Source organism: Corythoichthys intestinalis, chromosome 22, assembly GCF_030265065.1.
Source record: "Corythoichthys intestinalis isolate RoL2023-P3 chromosome 22, ASM3026506v1, whole genome shotgun sequence".
NCBI classification, from domain to species: Eukaryota; Metazoa; Chordata; class Actinopteri; order Syngnathiformes; family Syngnathidae; genus Corythoichthys; species Corythoichthys intestinalis.
The window spans coordinates 21,688,695-21,708,092 of NC_080416.1; the positions used below are offsets into that span (position 1 = coordinate 21,688,695).

At 40.3% G+C, this 19,398-nt stretch overlaps 1 protein-coding gene across 22 annotated transcripts in view; it reads right to left on the bottom strand.

Annotated features, from left to right (window-relative positions):
• The window catches only part of adgrb2 (adhesion G protein-coupled receptor B2), a 288,153-nt gene that overhangs the window by 193,464 nt on the left and 75,291 nt on the right, over positions 1-19,398 (bottom strand). For all 22 annotated transcript variants that reach the window (XR_009061842.1, XR_009061841.1, XM_057827325.1 and 19 more), the window contains one exon: positions 13,332-14,229. Coding sequence is in view for 20 of the 22 variants with exons in the window: in XM_057827325.1 (XP_057683308.1) it covers positions 13,332-14,214 (883 nt within the window). In the remaining 2 variants the exon portion in view is untranslated. The remainder of the gene's footprint in view (positions 1-13,331; positions 14,230-19,398) is intronic.

The following is a 19,398-nucleotide window of genomic DNA, read 5'->3' on the forward strand; positions in this document are numbered from 1 at the left end:
CATCAACACACACTGTCAAGGACATTTGTGAGGAGAATTTAAAAACATGATTGATCATTCCTTCACCCGCATACCTTGACACTCATCTCCCTTAGAACAAACACACTCACACAAAACCATGTCGTGTCACCTCCACTGGCCCATTACATTTCCATGAAGATGATCTTGTCTAAAGTTGGATTGCAGGGCAGAGGGAAGAAGGGAGGTGAGGTTTTGCGGCACTGTGGGAGACTTATCATTGAAGCAGAGAGTCACAGCTGAGTGAAAATATAAGAAAGCTTTCGGTGGGAAGGAAGACACATGGCCACCCACCAATACAGTCACCCACACATCAGCCATCTCATGTGTTTCCGCTAAACTCAAGGGATACGATTTCCTTGCCTTGTAATGATTTCTAAATTGGGCCTCTTTGCCCTGGGATATATTTAATTGCCACACACCGGCTGGTGATGCTAATGTGCACTGACAAAACGAGAGCGAGAGGCATAAAGAGAGTGAGGAGCGAGTCATACTTGTTTTGAAGTAACTTTGACTTAGCAAGGACACCAGTGTCTGTCATACAGTGGATTGCTCTGCAGTCATTGTTTATACTAAGGATTGAAGGGGTGGTGGGTGGTATTCAAGAACAGCAGTTTTCCACATGTGAGCCAGTTTTGCCTACACTGTATTCCATGCTCTAGACTCTAGAAGTGGGCCTCGATTCTGTAGTATAGTGGATGTTTTTCCTGCAGGAACAATTTATCTTGTATGAGCGTAATTTATAATTTTTCCTTATAGGAGCGCCGGTTTCAATGTTTCAATATGTCCGGGTACACTAGATATTACAAGTAGGGCGGCAACAGACCTCCTGAAGGGAGAACAGGAAAGACTAGGGTAGGACAGGGAAGGATGATTAGGTCTAATCACATGTGAAATTGAGAGAGACGCCACGACCGGCAGGGAAACCAGACCACCACCAACTCTTCAGCTAAATAAACCCTGAGCACTCAGAGAAAATTCCACCTGAGCAGTCTATCTCAAAGCATCTGACCTGTTTGACCTTTGACATTTGATGATTTTTCTACTCATATTAACTTTTCTTCAATTTGTGTTAAATAGGAATAATCCTTTATCAAGTAATTGTGGATTTCTTTTTCTGACCTCTGTGACCGCTGACCTCATTCTCCCAAAATTTAAAGGGAGGGTGAAGTGTTCAATTTTTGAGCATTTTACTCAGTTAAATTGTATTGAATGCATCCTTTGTGGGTAAAAACTCATACAGTGGTATGGAAAAGTATCTGAGCTTTATGGCATGTCTCACATTTCTGCACAAAATCACCATCAAATGTGATTTGTTCTTTGTCAATACCACACAGATGAAAACCAAAACCACCCAAACATTTATTGGTGTTCATATTTTATTGAGGATTGGATGCAAACAATGACAGAAGGGGGGGGGGGGGGGGGGGGGGGGGGATGAGTAAGTGAACCATCACATTTAAAATTTTGTGGACCCCCGCCTTTTGCAGCAATAACTTCAACTAGATGCTTCCTGTAGCTGCAGATCAGTCTGGCACATGGATCAGGACTAATCTTGGCCCATTCTTCTCTACAAAACTGCTGTAGTTCAGTCAGATTCCTGGGATGTCTGGCATGAATGGCTGTCTTTAGGTCATGCCACAGCATTTCAATGGGGTTCAAGTCTGGACTTTGACTTGGCCACTCCAGAACGTGTATTTCGTTCTTCTGAAACCCTTCGGAAGTTGATTGACTTCTGTGTTTTGGATCACTGTCTTGTTACAGCATCCATCCTCTTTTTAGCTTCAACTGTCTGACAGATGGCCTCAGGTTGCAAATGTCCTGATAAACTTTTGAAATCATTCTTCCATTAATGATTGCAAGTTTTCCAGGCCCCGAGGTAGCAAAACAGCCCCAAATAATGATGCTCCCTCCACCATGGTTCACAGTGGGTATTAGGTGTTGATGTTGGTCAGCTTCTCTATTTTTCCACCACACATGACGTTGTGTGTTATTCCCAAAAAATTCAACTTTGGTTACATCAGTGCACAAAATATTTTGTCAACACTTCCTTGGAGTGTCCGAGTGCCTTTTTGCAAACATTTGAAAAAACAACAATGTTTTTTATTAGACAGCAGTGCCTTCCTCTGTGGGGTCCTCCCATGAACACTATTCTTGGCCATAGTTTTACATATATTTGATGTGTACACAGAGATATTGGACTGCGGCAGTGATATCTGTAAGTCTTTAGCAGACACTCTAGGGTTCTTTTTTACCTCTCTGAGTATTCTGCGCTGAACTCTTTGCATCACCTTTGGCGGACGGCCACTCCTTGGAAGAGAAGCAATAGTGCCAAACTCTCTCCATTTGTAGACAACTTCTCTGACTGTCAATTGATGAACATCCAGACTTTTAGAGATGTTCTGTATCCTTTCCCAGCTTTATACAAATCAACAATCCTTGATCTCAGGTCTTCAGACAGCTCTTTTGTCCGAGCTATGATGCACATCAGACAATGCTTCTCATCAAGACATTTCTTACCAGGTGTGTGTTTTATAGTGGGCAGGGCAGCTTTAAACCGCTCATCATTGATTGGGCACTTACCTGACTTAAAATGTTTGGTATAAATTGGTTTCAATGACACTTTAAGTCTCTTTAGGCAGAGGGTTCACTTAGTTATTTATCCCCTTTCTGTCATTGTTTGCTTGCTATCCTCATTAATATATGAATATATGATACACTGTATTTTCATCTGTGTAATTTTGACAGACACACGATCAGATCACATTTGATGGTGATTATATGCAGAAATGTGAGAAATTCTAAAAAGTTCAGATGCTTTTTTATACCACTGTATTACAAAAAAATAATAATAATTGACGTCGTAGTTTTTGAGTTACTGCCATAGCAACACCTTAGCAACGAGGGATGCGCCTCGCCGCCGGCCGCTACCTAATGACGTAATTTACAGAAGACCTCACCATCACTCCCATACGGAAGTATAGCACTATGCTATCTTCGCCATATATTGCAAAAATATTTCTGCGTTTTACTCACGACACGAGATTCATCATGCTATCTCTATGTGTAGCGATGAATTGCTAACACGAAGGCTCGAGAGACTATCAGTCGCCCAAAAAACCTTCTTCTGCAAGGACCCTTAGTTGGCAACAAAGGGTACATTACCCTGGCAACAAAGGGTACATAACAAAGTATTGAGATGAACTTTTGGTATTGACCAAATACTTATTTTCCACCAAGATTTGCAAATAAATTATTTAAAAATCAAACAATGTGATTTTCTGTTTCTCTTAGTTGAGGTTTACCCATGTTGACAATTACAGGCCTTTCTAATCTTTTCAAGGAGGAAAACTTGCACAATTGGTGGTTGACTAAATACTTATTTGCCCCACTGTATGTGTTGCATGTAGTGCCTCAAAAATTGCTTCTGTACTATGTGTGTGTTTGCTAAAATGACAGCTGCTTTTCGAGCAGGTGAGCAACAACAAAGAAGTAGGAGAGAAACAGCAGTGAAACAAAACACGGTCATGCTTCATGGCTGCGGTTATTGTGTGATATACAACTTTCACTGACGTGTCAATGTGAATGAGTTTCCAAGTACATTTGGAAAGCTTTCCCTCCCTATATTAGGATAAATAGCCCTTGTCTATCATGCAAGGCTGTTTCTGGTAAACAGATTCCCCCCATGTCATGCCAGATTAACACAAACGAGCTCCCTCTGAGACTTTTCATGGGTAAGAGTGTCAGGATGATACTTTAGCATCAAGGACAAATTCTGGGTAAATTGTAGATGGATGCCAGACTTGAGAATGGCAAGAGAATGTTGAGCTCATAAACATGCAACTCAATACATTCAATTTGAATTCATTAGTTTGTAAATTTGAAAATATTTCACCTCTGACTAGGTACCATTAAACAACCCATGTCTCTGTGATCATTGTAACAACTCCTGCCTTTTAAATTGGAAAAGGAAGCACATTTAGAAATAACAGTGTCAACCACATTTATAGGTTGTTCGCAATCATTACAAAGGTCTTTCATACCAAAAAACAATACATTCAGGTAATATTGCTGTCAGTGTAAATCATCATCTAACTGAAAGCATCTTCTCACATGCCCATTTGCACACACAGTTGAAGATTATGCAGATTATCATGCATCGTCACACAATATCATTGCAATGGACTCAGGTGGCCATCAGATTATCACATGAATTACACTGTAAGTGCACAATTCTCAATAAATGTCGGCCACCAAATATGAGACTTTTACTTTTTTCTTTTTCCCATGCTGATGTGCAGAATCGATCAAAACTTCATAATTTATCCATCATTACAGAATACAGACCTTTATGTACAATTAAAATGCCATGGAGATACATTGACTATACAAAACACGGGTACTATTGTTTGAATTAATCATAGCTCACTATCTTAAGCAGGATGCATTGGTCATAAAATAAAGGTAAATACCAGGTTACAGGTTTGGAAAGTAAGAATATACAGGTTCTGCCCATTTAAAGAGGCTGTACCATGACAAAAAAAAGATTATTTGATGGGCGAGCCTGCCAAATTTTAATGATAATTAAAAATCGAATCGCTGCAGTCTACATGACTCAAAAGTGCGGAGTTTAACGTCTCTCCAAGGTTTTATTTGGCACCAATTGACCACGGAAAACCGGAGATATGATCCTTTTAGTTTCATAATAGGAAATATTTTTCTCCACGAGAGGGCACTCATGATCTTTCGACGAATTCAATTCAATTATTTTATTTTCTTTTTGTATTTCTTTGGCTTAACGTGGTAATGCAATAGGTTATAGTTTTCTTCTTCAGGGTATAAAAATAACAGTAAAAATAGATTACTCATAGGTTACTCATTACTTGAGTATTCTTTTCACCAAGCACTTTTTTACTTGTACTTAAGTACATTTTTTTTTTTACACGGAGAATGGAAATCTAAGTGCCTGGTTGGTCTGAACAGTTTTAATGTTTCACATTGAGAGTATGACACACTCCCATTATGATCATTCAACATACCTCGTTCATTATGACAAAACAGCGAACAGGAAGGGGTTATGGGGGGACAGAAGAATAGAAACACAAACAACAACAAGAAATACATTGAACGTCTACATTAACTACTATAATGTTGGTGTTATCGTCACCTAGATGTATTTCCGTTTGACACCATGTGGGGGGCCTGTTGACCATGGAAAGAGGGGGACGGAGGTGGGGGAGTCTATAAGCTAAGTGATTGAAAGGGGTAGAGTGTACACAAATCAGCTCTGTGATCTAGGACCCAGTAATCGTTTGACTCCCTTATGAGTGTAAGCCCGTTGGCGACCGACCCTACGCCGCCCCATCGCCAGTCCCGGCACTGAGACCCCCCACCCGAGCGCGCCCCATCACATTCAGCCGAACGCAAGCCCCACCAAGCATGTGACAGCCACACAGACGAGCGGAGACGCCACACGGCCCCCACCCAGCCAACCTGGGGAAGGAGGGCAGGCGGGGGGTTGGGGGGGGATCAGCGCAGCCCATCTCTCCTCCCACAGCCCAGCAAGGGAACTATCCCACCCCCCGGGCCACCCGCACACCCATCAACCAGCCTTCAGGGATGGCGAGAGGGGACGCACCACCAGCCCCACAAGTACATTTTTTTGGATGACTACTTTTACCTGAGTAACATTTTTGGCTACTCTACCCACCTCTGCTCAAATATCACAAATTGCATAAATATCTATTACCATACTACACAACTGAATTTTAAGATAAAGCTGTGCACAAGAATTGTAGAGTGCAGTCACACTGTAGTGGGTATTTCTTAACTTGACCAAAAAATCTGAAGGTCAATAAATACTGTGTGAAACAGATGAATCACTGACACTTTAAGAGCACAAGTACATAGTGTATATAGACACAACCAGACATGTATTAACATGTTGTTTCCTCTCATATCCATTGGGAGTTTATTGGTTGAGAAGGGAAGCGAGACACACGCTGGATCTGAATTGTGCCCATCCCTACTTCTGCACCTGATGAATGTTGCATGATGTACAAAGGTGAGCAGCAGCATGGATTGCCATTTAAGAGGATAGGAGAAACTTGGAGTTTGGAGAGACATGTCAGTGAAAGAAGATGAAGTACAGCGCTGGGAGATTGCTGTTTAAGGCACCAATGGGCCAAATTAACTAACCGCCTGAGACCTCCCATTCATACTTGGTTTGAGAGACCAAATGTACGGTGTACGTGTATGAGATGGCTTGAACGTAAGGTTGCGTGTGGGTGTGCAAAATGGATGACAGAATAACCTCAGAGCTGCAGTATATCTCACAGGGTTCATGCTGCTCTTGAGTGGTTGTAGAGCAACTCAGTGGCAATGAAATCCAAAGATGTATGACCACATCTCGCACTCAGTCTCTTAAAGACACACACTCATACTCAAACACACACACACAATATTACGCTCTGGCCCACTGACTCCTCGTCAAGCTCTAGTGCCTTGATGTGATCGATTAACTGTAGAAAATAGCCTTGCATCTCATAGTGCACCTGTGCCCATGATCATGTGATGCTATTCTCTAGAGGTCAGCATTTTATTATTGTGTGTTTCCAACTGCTGCTTATAGGTTCACTGTGCGTGACTGTATAAAAATAGTCTGTTGTCAAATCCCAACCATTCAAATTCCAACGGCATGTACGTCATAGTGTATGAATATCAGTCCAATTTGTTGCTGATCTGGATACAAAGGCATTATGTAAGAGTACAACTTGTGGCATAAAATTTGACAACAAATTTGATTATGACAACAAATTATGGGAAACTGAGGCCCCATACACCTGTGGAAAACAAAACATGCTCCCATGTAACTGCATTGTATCAAAAAAATGCAATACCCTTTATAATAAGGGTGTAACGTTACATGTATTTGTATTGAACCGTTTTGGTACGTGGTGCTCGGTTCGGAACGGAGGCGTACCGAACGAGTTTCTGACGTAAAGTAACCCTTACTTTTCGCGTGTTAAATGCGTCCCAGAAGCGGCTCAACATGACGCAAGCGAAAAGAACGGCAGAGTTTATTATTTGACGCGAGATGCGACCCTCCTGCGTCAATACTATTACCGGTAGCTAGGATTGGGCAGACCGGAAGTCACCCGTGTAAAAATACGGTGGATCCGGTCGATTTTCAAACTAATATGCAATTGTAACTCAATTTTTGAGTCTATCCGATATCTTGAGTGGTAGATCAGGGCACAGTTGACTTATTTTTGTTGATTTACTGCTGTCTTCTCTGCTATAATAATAACCAACACGGCCCCGTGTTCAATACAAAACCCTCCTACCGCAACAAAACAAGTAGGAACTAATATTGACATAGGAAGTAAGTTATACAACATAAAATATACAATATAAATGAATACTACATCACATTTGTAAAACACATAATAAGATAAATATTAGCCCATTTAGATCAAATAAATTGAAATGAGCTAAAACACCTGTAATTAAATAATAATAATCGACAGATCCTGCTTAAAAAATTAAATTTATTAATTTCTGTGTGGCGCTTTAACTTGAGAAAATCCACCAATAAAGCTTTTGAAAACCGTTCATAAGAAAAAAAAAAAGATTCATTGAGGCATTTCATTTGTACAATACATGTTAAAATCTTTGTCATTTGGATTGCTTTTCTCTTTAGCACAGGACTTCTTTTTTCTCCTTTCTTTCAGAAAGAAAGCTGACCAATACGAAAATAAATTGTTGTTGGATTATCTTTAAATACCCGCTACTTTTTGAGCAGAATTCTAGCTTTGCATTGGCTAATGTTGCTATTGTTGAAAGCACAAAGGTGTGTAATAAACAACTAGCACATTTATATTTTACATTTTGTTTTCTTACTGTACCGAAAATGAACCGAACCGTGACCTCAAAACCGAGGTACGTACCGAACCGAGATTTTTGTGTACCGTTACACCCCTAGTTTATAATATTATAAACCTATTGGGATTCTGGACAGAGCCTTGCATCTAATTAGATTGTACAACCAAACCTAAGGCTATATCAGGCAATTGCTGTTAAACCCTAAAATGTTAAATTTAACATTAACTGCTTTAACCATAGTTGGTTTGTAGTGCTCATGAAGTAAAGCCAAGGTTAACAATCCACTGTACACATAACTACACCAATTCATAGAGAGATGCTTAGTGTGTGAGTATGAGTGCAAGTAAATGCAGTGTGTAAGGGCCTTTTCCTTGAGCATAAAGAGGCTCAGTGCTGATCCTGGTCAGAGAAAACCATCTCTCATGAACACAGAATACTAATCCTGCTGCCTTAGTCACCCACCGACGCAGACAGCCCTTCACACATGCATTTTTCTTTCATTCATTTCATTTGTTTTAGTGGGTAAAAGATAGGAGTGTTCAAAGGGAAACAATTACTCATGTTCATCAACACAGGCGTGTTGTGAAGAAGTCATTACTCACAGTCAGTGTGCAAATGTGCTGGGAAGCATTCTAGGTTATTAAAACACCTGTATGTCCTTTATGCCTGCGCAGCACACAGTGAAAAAACAAATACCATTTCTTATCCATGCTGACACGCGCACAAGCATGTCCAGACTTACACACCTATGCCTGCTCTAATTATCAAGAAATACGGTTTCAGAACAGAAGGACTGTAGGATTCGCTGTGTGTAGATGTGTGTGTGTTTGAAGCAAAAAGGAGACTGAGGGAGAGAAGTAAAACAACAAAGACTTCTGGATTTGCTTAATGTTGCTTTATTGCTACTGTTCTAAAACATGCAGTGTACCTTTTATTATTTTATTGAGAATATACTACAATACTGACAATTTCTAAGACCAGTTGCAGAAACACATGTTCAAGACAACTGCCTTTTATGTGAAAAAGCATAAAATAATATATTTAGAAAATAGCTCAACTACCACGCATGACTTTATATCACCTCAACAATTGGCATCATAAAACAGGGTTGTACTATCTTTTTGATTTTCTCTAAGGCTGTCATGCATGAAGCCAAGGTTTTCTCTCCTCATAAACCTTTTCTCTTTTTTCCGCATAATTTTATAGTTTAAAACCCAGTATTTTTTTTTTTTTAAACAGTAAAAGTCATACTTTTATTGACAAAATGTCTTCACTGTTATGTCTCAAATGAAGTTTGAGTTGCTACATGCTTTCTGAATGTCGTAATGAGAGGGAGAATCTCACTTATTGGATTGTATAAAAGGCAGATAGGCAAAGGCAGATATTTCTCTTTAAAAAATGCTGGAATATTATTGCTTTATTTTATTTTATTTTTTTATTTTTTTAAACCTGTCCTGTTCAGCTGTTTGACACTGAGAATGGAAGTCTAAGTGTCCAATTGGTCTGAACAGTTTTAATGTTTCACATTGAGAGTATGACATACTCCCATTGGGATCATTCAACATTCACAAAGCAGCGAACAGGAAAGGGTTACGGGGAACAGAAGAAAAGAAACAAGTTTGAAAAGAAACACAAAAAACAACAAGAAATACATTAAACGCCTACACTAACTATGAATATGTTGGTGCTATCGTCAGCTAGATGCATTTCCAGTTGACACCATGTGGAGGGGCCTGTTGGCCAGGGAAAGAAGGTGAGAGGGGTGGGGGAGTCTCTAAGCTAAGTGATTGGAAGGGGTGGAGTGTACACAAATCAGCTCTGTTATCTATCTAGAAACCAGTAATTGGGTGAATCCCTTCTGAGTGTAAACGTGTCGGCAACCGACCCTACACCGCCCCATCGCCAATCCTGGCACCGGGGCCCCCCACCCAAGTGCACCCAATCATATCCAGCCGCGCGTGAGCCACACCAAACATGCTACAGCAATGAAGACGAGCAACAACACCGTGCAGGCAGCACCCCAAGGCCACGGCCCCCACCCAGCCAGCCCCAAAGGGGGTGAGGGGGAGGGGGCAGCGCAGCCCATCCCTCCTCCCGCAGCCCAGCAAAGGAGCCATCCTCACAGTCATCGATGGGAAGAGGGGACGCACCACCAACTCCATTTGACTCTCACAAAAGATGTCCAGTTTTGAGTTTTGTGCCTTCGTGTGAGCAATTCATCGCTACACATCAAGACGGCATGACGAATCTCACCATTAATTCCCAGAAAATGTTTGCAATATATGGTGGGAATAGCGTGGTAGTCTGTATGGAGTGCTGGCGAGGTCTTGGGGAAATGACGTCATCAGGTAGCAGCAGGCACCAAGGCACATTCCTCGTTGCTAAGGTGTTGCTATAGCATTGACTCAAAAACTACGCGGTCAATTCAAAAAAAGTTTTTCGACAGCGAATGATACATTCAGGCCAATTTAACAGAGTAAAACGCTCATCCGAAAAGCTTTTCAGCTGCCTTTTAAAACTACATAAGCAATATTCAAATGTGTTACCTGCAGTGCCACAACGATTAATCGATTAACTCGAGTATTTCGATTCGAAAAAAGCTTCAAATCAAATTTTGCTGTTTCGAGGATTCGTTTAATTAGAGTGGCGTTGTGATGGTTTGTTTTGAAAGTGTTTGCATTTAGTTTCACTGATTAGTGAGGATAACCTGAATCAGGCCGCTCACTGTTGAAACCAACATGAGGTTGTTTTTATTTGAGCTACAAAGTTTGTTTATGTATTTTTTATTTAGTTTAGAAGTATATTTAGCAGTTTTTTGTCTTTTTTGGGAATTTATAAAAAGGAAAAAAAAGTTGACATTTGTTACAGCACAAGGCCGTAGTTGTTTCCATTTTTGTTGTCATTCGCCCTCATTTTCTCGACCCAGATTGCCTAGCTGAGCCTAATCATCACTAGCCTGGTATGAAGGTAGCCTGGTATGAAGGACTGGTCGGCCAGCCTGATTATGACCAGTGGGTCCTGCCTGCTTACTACATTAGTTCCGTTATGTTTTTGTTTCACTTAGCCTATGTTAGCCTATGTTAGCATGTGTTCTGCACCCTGTTCTCAACATCTTCATTTTTACCACGCCCGGTCATTTTTTCCGTTATTGTGCTGTACAGCACGTGACAGAAATTTATAGCATTTAATATCACTGACTTTTGCTATGCAAGTTAGCCAATTATTCTTTTGTTGGACTTAAATCCGCAATTAGTTATTTTTTATACCGTTTCGGGCTAAACTCAGGTATTTTAATTGATTTTTAATTTTAATTTTTATTGCTCTTGTGAAATGAAAGTGCAATTCTACAACATTTGAAGAAACACTCGTGTATTTTAGTGTGTATTGACATTTAATGTTCTTTGGAAAGTACAATTTTAGCAAGCCAAAATAAATAGTATTGCAGGATTAAAGAGTTGTTTCTTTTTTTCCCCATCTCCTAAAATGTATTCTGCAACACATTAAATGTTCATAATGTTCATTAGTCAATTATTCGAACTAATCGATATATTAATCCAATACTTAAATAATCGATAGCTGTAGCCTAGGGGTCGCGTTAACCGAATATTTTCCGTCGTTGACCGGTTTTTTAAAACGGTGACGGAAAAAGCTGAAGTCCATCTGTCATTTTGACAGGTTGCAACTCACACCCCAGACCACAGGGTGGCGAGTGAGCATATTAATTAGCTATTGTCTCTCTTGATGCATGACGTCGTTGGCCTTACTCGGAAAAATGTCAAGGCAACTGAGTGTCCGAAGTTTCTTCAAAAAGCCCCAAAACGACGATGGTGTTGATAAAAGAGGTGAAAAGAGGTACTGGTGCAGTGGAGGATGAAGGATGACAACGAATCAAGTGAATCGCCGGTTCACTCCTCACTGCGGCGAGCAGTTGAAAACACCGCCAATTACTAAGAAGGGCAGAATTGGTAACACGGTGAAAGCGGCATAAAGCCAAAAAAGCGGACCAGACTAGCCAGAGCCTGAAGTTATTTCAAGGAAAATATGGAGGGTGCCACCACTGTGTGTACTTTTTTTGCTAAGCTGAGCTCACATACCACGGTAGCACGTCGGCTATGAATGAACACTTGACGCGCTGTCACCCAGGTGTATTTCGGAAGACAACAGGAAACAACAAGCTAGCGGATTGTAAGTCCATACAACTTTCTAACGATTTTTTAAAAAAATTGAAGTTGCCTTTATGTGCGTCGTATCAACGTGCATTTTTATTTAGTAATCATAATACATTAAAATATATATATAATGGAATTATACAATATTTTATTATTATTAAATGTATTAGGATTATGGAAGGTCCCACTTGGGGGGGAAAAAATATATATATCCCGTATATACATAATATAATAAAAATATATATGGAAACACAGCACTGGCCTGCTTACTGTAATCCATGACTGCACTAATGTTAGTTACTTTATATTATGCATCAAGATATAGTCATTTTAAAAATTTAATTGACTGGTAAAAATACATTATGACCGGATTTTTATGACCCTGTCAGTCACAATGACAGACAACGAAAAAGTCTAGCGCAACCTCTGCTGTAGCCCTAGTTTTACTGTTTATCAAAGGTCGTGTTGGCTATACAGAACAAACACAGTGAGGATTTACAATCTTGATCATTACTTTTCCATCCAAACAAATTTTCCGTTTTGTTTTTAGATTTGCTGTTGTGTTTTTCACTTCAGGGCCACCGTAATTTTGCCATTTTGGAACACACACATATGCACACACACACACCTAAACACAAAAGCACATTAACGCACATACAAACATGCACATATGCATGTACAAGTAAATCCCCTCGTGTTATGTTTATGAAACGATTCTGCTCCCCTTGTTTGATGCGCTGATGTATGAACGACCATGTGTATGCGCATGGTTGTCAAATATCATCTTGTCCTAACATTACAAAAAATCTGTTTGGCACACATTGTCACGCACGTGTAAACATTCATGGACACATAATAAAATGCTGCATGTAAACCAACGTGCTCCCAACCACACTCCTGGCCACAAGGAAAAGATTGGGGGAGATCTAAAATATAGATCAGAAGGCTGTACTCCTGATTAGCAAATCTTTTTGATGAGGGGCTTGCAGGGTCCACTTTGAGCTGATTATCTTAATTAAAGGCCAACATACATAATTCAGACACTGCATTTGGAATGAAATACTCGTGTGTACAGGCTTATAATAAACAAAAGGCATTTTACAGGATTGGATATTTTTCTTTCCGAGCTAATCCACGAGTCATTGCAATGAAAAATGTACCTGTATATACCCAGAGAAAACTGATGGTGTCCAGATTAGTCAGGATTTATCATGTTATTAATTTAAACATCTGAAAAGCTTGTCAAAAATACAATCTTACCTCGGACATCTCTGGGCGCGATGGCGATTGCATCATTTGAATGCAGCTCAGTGACACAGCAGTCATCCGGAATCATTGAACCATTGCTGAAACTGTGCGGTGTCTCAGGGACCAGTGGGATAGAAGGTGGCATGATGTTGTGATTAGGACATATGCAGCCCGTTTGTGTCAGTCCGCAACCATCCCTGGTTGGAACATCTTCTTTTTGGTCACCCGTTCGTAAACATTCCTCAAACCATCGGCAGAGAACGCCGCAGGTAAACTGACTTGAGTTCTCGTTGTTAATGAGTAACACCTCAACCAACCTCATCTCCAATAAATCCTTGGATACCGGAGGTCCATCTGCGGCTGGATGTCTGCTTAGACATAGCTGAACAAAGTTCTTGTCAAACTGTAGGAAGGAGTACGGGGTATCCGGGTTGGATTGACTTCTACAGAGATCAATGATTTCCTGATCCCGAGCTGAAGCTACCTCTAAGTGAAGTGGACAGCTTTGATTGGCCAGGTGGTGATCAAGGGATAGCAGCATGGGGGAGTGCATTCGACAGATAGAAGGATGGCGGTTGAAGCGGAGGTAGAGGGAATATTTGGTGGGATCTGGGTTTTCCAGGGACCAGGAACAACCTGGAGCCCTTGAGGGAAAAAGCTCCCTCAGTGAAAAGGAGCCATAGAGCACCCCAGCTACCAAACTGGAGCACGGCACGGAAATGGGCGATGGGGGTCCTGCTACCCCGGTGCTGGGGATGACGTCGGCAGCCCCATAGGCAACGTTGGCCAGGACAGACAGTGGAGCCAGAGCGAGGGCAGACACAACAGCCAGGGCCCCAAGCACAGTCAGGAGCGAGGACAGCACAGACAGATACACCCCACCAGCAGTGTTCATCCTATGACATTCGTCCTGGAGAAGAGAATAAAAAAAGGAAAAAAATATTTTATTATGTACATACAATATAGAAAATATAGTCTTTGGGATCTGACAATTTTCCCTACCTCATTCTACATGTAGTATTCTGACCTAATGTTTTATGTTTGATGTTCATATTACGTGGTGTCACTATATCTGGCAGTTCTATTTTTGTTAGATTTTTTTTTTTTTTTCCCACTCATTTTTATGTAACCCTTTAGCGATTTACAGTTGTGCAGTTCACACACCCGGGACTAAATTCAGGCTTCATAATCGTCCCTTCAAATTGCTTAAGATGTGTGCAAAGTTCAATTAAAAAAAAAAAAAAAATTGTAATGCACTGATTATTGTATATCTTATCATTTTTATTTTTGTTGCACAAAAACATATGTTACATAGACAGATACATGAATAAATATTGAACAACCCAAAAAAGGAATGAGATATGTACAGTATATATGGTGTCAAATTAGTATAGAATGGGTAACGCCTTACAATAAGGGTCCCTTAAGAGATGAGGATGGTGTTGTATTTAAAGCAAAAATATTCCAGCAGCTTTCAAATATTGATAATGCAAGATGAAAATGAACATTATTTTTTAATTATTTTTTAAATTTATGAATAGTTTAGAAGCAGAGAAGAACACACTCATAGTTTTATTGTTCAAAATGTACTGTATACTTAATATTTATATATATATACATACACAATGGATGTCTCTTCTATAATTTGGCAGAGAGAAGCAAAGTTCTGTATTTGAAGAAAGTAGCACCCTACTTGCCAATGGGAGATGGTAATGAAACACAGTACTATGATATTTTGCTTAATTTATGCAATTGTGTCAAAGCATTCCAGCATTAAAGATATACTCTACAGCAGTTGTCCCCAACCTTTTTTTGCACCACTGACCAGTGTGATGCGGGCCTTTTTTTTCACGGCTCGTCAATGTGTGTAAGAAAAATACAGTAAATAACAAATAACACAACTGGGCTAAAAATGAACGTTATGTGCAGGGAAAATGTAACTCACCAGACGCTGACCTTTCCTAAAACTTGATGGCAAATATCTTAAGTCGCAGGCATAATAAATTCATCTCCAATAGTACAATAGTATGATGCGCTCAGTGCATTTGCTTTTGTCAATGTGGTGGCCCTCACTAATTGTTTCTGTCCTTTGCGCCTCGTTTGCTAACTTTTGGGCACATATTATGCAGAATGGACTTGGCATAGGCTCCTCTTCTGACTCGTCAGGTGGCGTTTTCCCTGTAAAAAGCTGTCCAAAGACATGTGTTTTTCAGTCATCTTCACTAGCGTGTGAGCTCATAATTTCCAGGAACAAATATGATGCGCCTACGTCATACGTCGTTATTGAGGGCAAGCGCACATAGATATTAAAGAAATAGATGTTAGCTCCAATTGATTTCTATGATGACATCCTATCTCTGACCCCTGATTAAGCGGCAGATGATGGATGGCATCCTATCTAGTAACCCTGAACGATATATCGTTTAAACATCGCCATCGCGATGTGCGCATGCGCGATAGTCCCATCATAAGGATGTGCGATAGTTGTTTGGTTTTTTTTTTCCCAATCCACCAACTTTTGTTCTGCTTCATTCGCTCGCTTAGCCTCCGTCACCCCCTCTCCCAGCTCTCAGTTACTGCGGCACTTGCTTATTAAAGTTAACGATGGCTTTGATCCGGCCAAAGAAGCCGACTTCACAAAGGCAAGCAAGCAATCTGTCAATCATCGTTTAAGTTGTTAAACAGTTTCTGCAAGGAAGCGCGGGGTGGAATGAATGTGTGTGTCTGTGAAGGGGGGATGTGGAGACGTTCCAGACATATAAAATAAACGCCAAGAGTCACAGCCATGTTAGGTAAACAGAAGCATTTAATAAAGCCAAGCATTTTTCTACTGCAGTACTTTATTCTTGTTTAAAAATGATTTGGTGGGACAGTTTTGATCAAAACTGATCATTATTATTTGAAGAACTTAAAAAGCATGTATTAATATATATATATATATATATATATATATACACACATTTTTTAAAATAATACTTTGGGGAAAAAAAGTGAGAAAAAAACATGTCTTATATGTATCTCTTTCCAGTGCTAGATCTGAATAAATACATTGAGCACACACACACACACACAAATAAAAAATGGGGGGGGGGGGGGGGGGGGCTACTTCGCGGTTTTTCACGTATCGCGGCGGGTTCTGGTCCCTATTAAATGCGAAAAACGGTGGAATACTGTACACTGTGGTCATGATGAGTCATCCAAAGTCTTTCCAAACAGCTATTCAAGTCATCTAGTAAAAATTTCTTTAAAAAAAAAAAAAAATTTTTTTTTAACATCGCAATATAATATCGCAATATATCGCAAACCCCCCAAAAAATTGCAGCAATAGCTTTTTTCCCAATATTGTTCAGGCCTAATATTTAGTTTTAATTATTATATCTATTGACTAATCTGAGCAAAATGACCGAAAGTACACAGCGAGCAGGAGGCAGCTAATGTTACTGTCTACAACATGGGTGTCCAAACCTGTCCGCAAAGGCCGCAGTGGGTCCTGGTTTTTGTTCCTACCAATCGAGCACAGACAATTCAACCAATGAAGTTTGTGCTATAAAAAGCAGCACCTGACTGCAATCGACTGATTACACTTGTGAGACACCAGATTGGTGAAAAGATGTCGTCTTGTTTTGTAGGAATGAAATCCAGCACCCACTGCGGCCCTATGTGGAATAGTTTGGACACCACTGGTCTACATAGACTGACGCTGGGCTGCTTCTGAGGTGTGTAAACACCAGATTAATGGTGGCCACCACTAGAGGATGGTGTCCACATATCTCTACTCGGACTAGTCAATAGAGTAGGCAGGCAGATTGGTGAGTGAAGAGGAACAGGCCGGAATGCGGGCATTAATAAATTATTGATTATTTCTGTACGGCCCGGTAGCATATGCGCCACGGACTGGGACCGGTGCCTGGCCCGGTGGTTGGGGACCACTGGTCTACAGGGCCTGAGTGAAGAGGCCATTTTGACATGTTAAGAAATGACTCCACATGGGTTGGATAGAAAGAGTCACCAGTCTTGTGGAAGTGAAGTGTCAGAGGCACAAGAAGGCCGAGTTGAAGGCAGTGAACAGTCTCCATCAAGTTGTGGGCCTCTGCTACACTGTGGATGACTCATCATCATGTCGTGTTATGCATTTTGATAGCTTGAATTCAGCGTTAGGTTTTTGTGAGCAAGTTTATCTTTCTAGTATAAAATGAAATATTGTACAACCTATTCCTAGTTTTAGTTGTACTAATTTGGTTGGAAACAGTCTTTAAGTGTTGCACGAAGCACAATTCCCAAGGAACATTGTTACAAGGATTCCATCCGTTTTATTCACAAAGCTTTCTTGTGTAGCAAATGTAAGACACATTCAAGCAATGAGCTAAAAAGGAATAAAGGCAAACGTTAGCACAAGAAGAAAATCCATAAATGAATCTGTACTGTACTTTGGTGTTTGGACAATTGTGTACAGACCAATCAGTTGTTTAGTTCAATGTTCAATAAACAGTAGAGTTCTACTTCTAAGTTTTACTATAGAATAGTTTTTCCTCCGTGAGTTGGGTGTAACTATATAGTCTTTGTTACTAAATGAAAGTCACAGTAGTACCGAGGAAGGGTGTAAAGCAGTACGCTATGAATTGTGCTGAAGGACAATTCGCTATCTATTATGTGATGGTTTTACACATACACTCAGACTATGAGATACATGTGACATGATCTACAGCACATCCACTATAGCCAGGGACACACGCTCCATTGACAATGTGTCCATGAACTTGACAAACACAAAGATGACTATCCTCCAATGCCATGCAATAGCAATTCTAGTTTTGTTAATACATATATAATTAATTATTGTTTTATTCCATGAAGACTATATCTTGTCACAGACCTATGAGAAGTCAGGTTAACATTATATGCCAACCCATGCATAGGTAAACCCAATACACATTTTACGGATGAAAAGAAGTCAAAAGCGTTAAGCAAATTGTTTTTGGGACAATGAACAATGAATATTCATACATGCAAGAACAGGCCCTAAAGTGCTGTCTTCAGCTCCATTCTGTCCCACTTCACTCTAAAACAGCACTTTACTGTGGGCACCATAAATATTCATTAGCTTGGATGTCTTCTTTCCCTCTTCCACCTTGACATTAATGCTATCTCGGAGGGTGGTGAATTAAGAATATCCCTCTTTCTGTCTCGTGCTCCTCTCCATCTCCTTTTAGCCTTGGACGCTTAGCCTTAATACACTGAGGTGACAATATGACTTATCTAATGTTTGTCTTTGTTGTGAAAACTATTGCAACACAAAATCAAGCAAGAGTTTCAGCAAAGTTTAGCATGACAGTGCGAAGTGAAATCACTAAAGAGTAAAATGTCCGCATTGAAAATAAATTGTCCTGCTGCTATAAGATTACACTTAGATTGGGCTTTTTTTTTTTTTCTTAATGGCATTTCTTGGGTGCGCCGCACAGCCCAAACCGTTTGACCGATCATCAACATTCAAATATCAAAATGACCGGAATTTTCGCTCGAGGCAGGGAATTATTCGAATGACCCCCCCCCCCCCCCCCCCCCAAATTTTCCATTGGTCTATAAATGTGGGTTTATTGAAATGTGTTTTTTTTTTTTTTTTTCAAAACTGATCTAGTCCTACAATTTTTGCATAATTTACACGTCAAAAAATCCAGGACGGCAGGGGGCATGAAAGCTGTATATAGAATTTGCCAAAAACCTACAGTTCCCCCAAAATTCACCAAAAACTGTCCCGTTCATTTCTAATGGGATGCCATTGACAGCCATGTACGTCCAAATTGTCCACTCATTTTCAATAGCAGGAAAACATACTGTAGGTCCTTGTGATTTTGGAGTATTTACAATGACCGCCCATTCATGGCACCCAAGTAATTCGATGCCATTGACAGCCATGCACGTCTAAATTTCCCATTCATTTTCAATGGCAGAAAAATGTGTGGTTGTGATTTTTGACCAAAAATTTACCATTAAAGCCCATTGACACTCAATTGGCGCCCAAGTAAGTCGATCCCAATGACAGACAGCAATGTAACAGGGCATGTCCTCGAAATTAACAGGA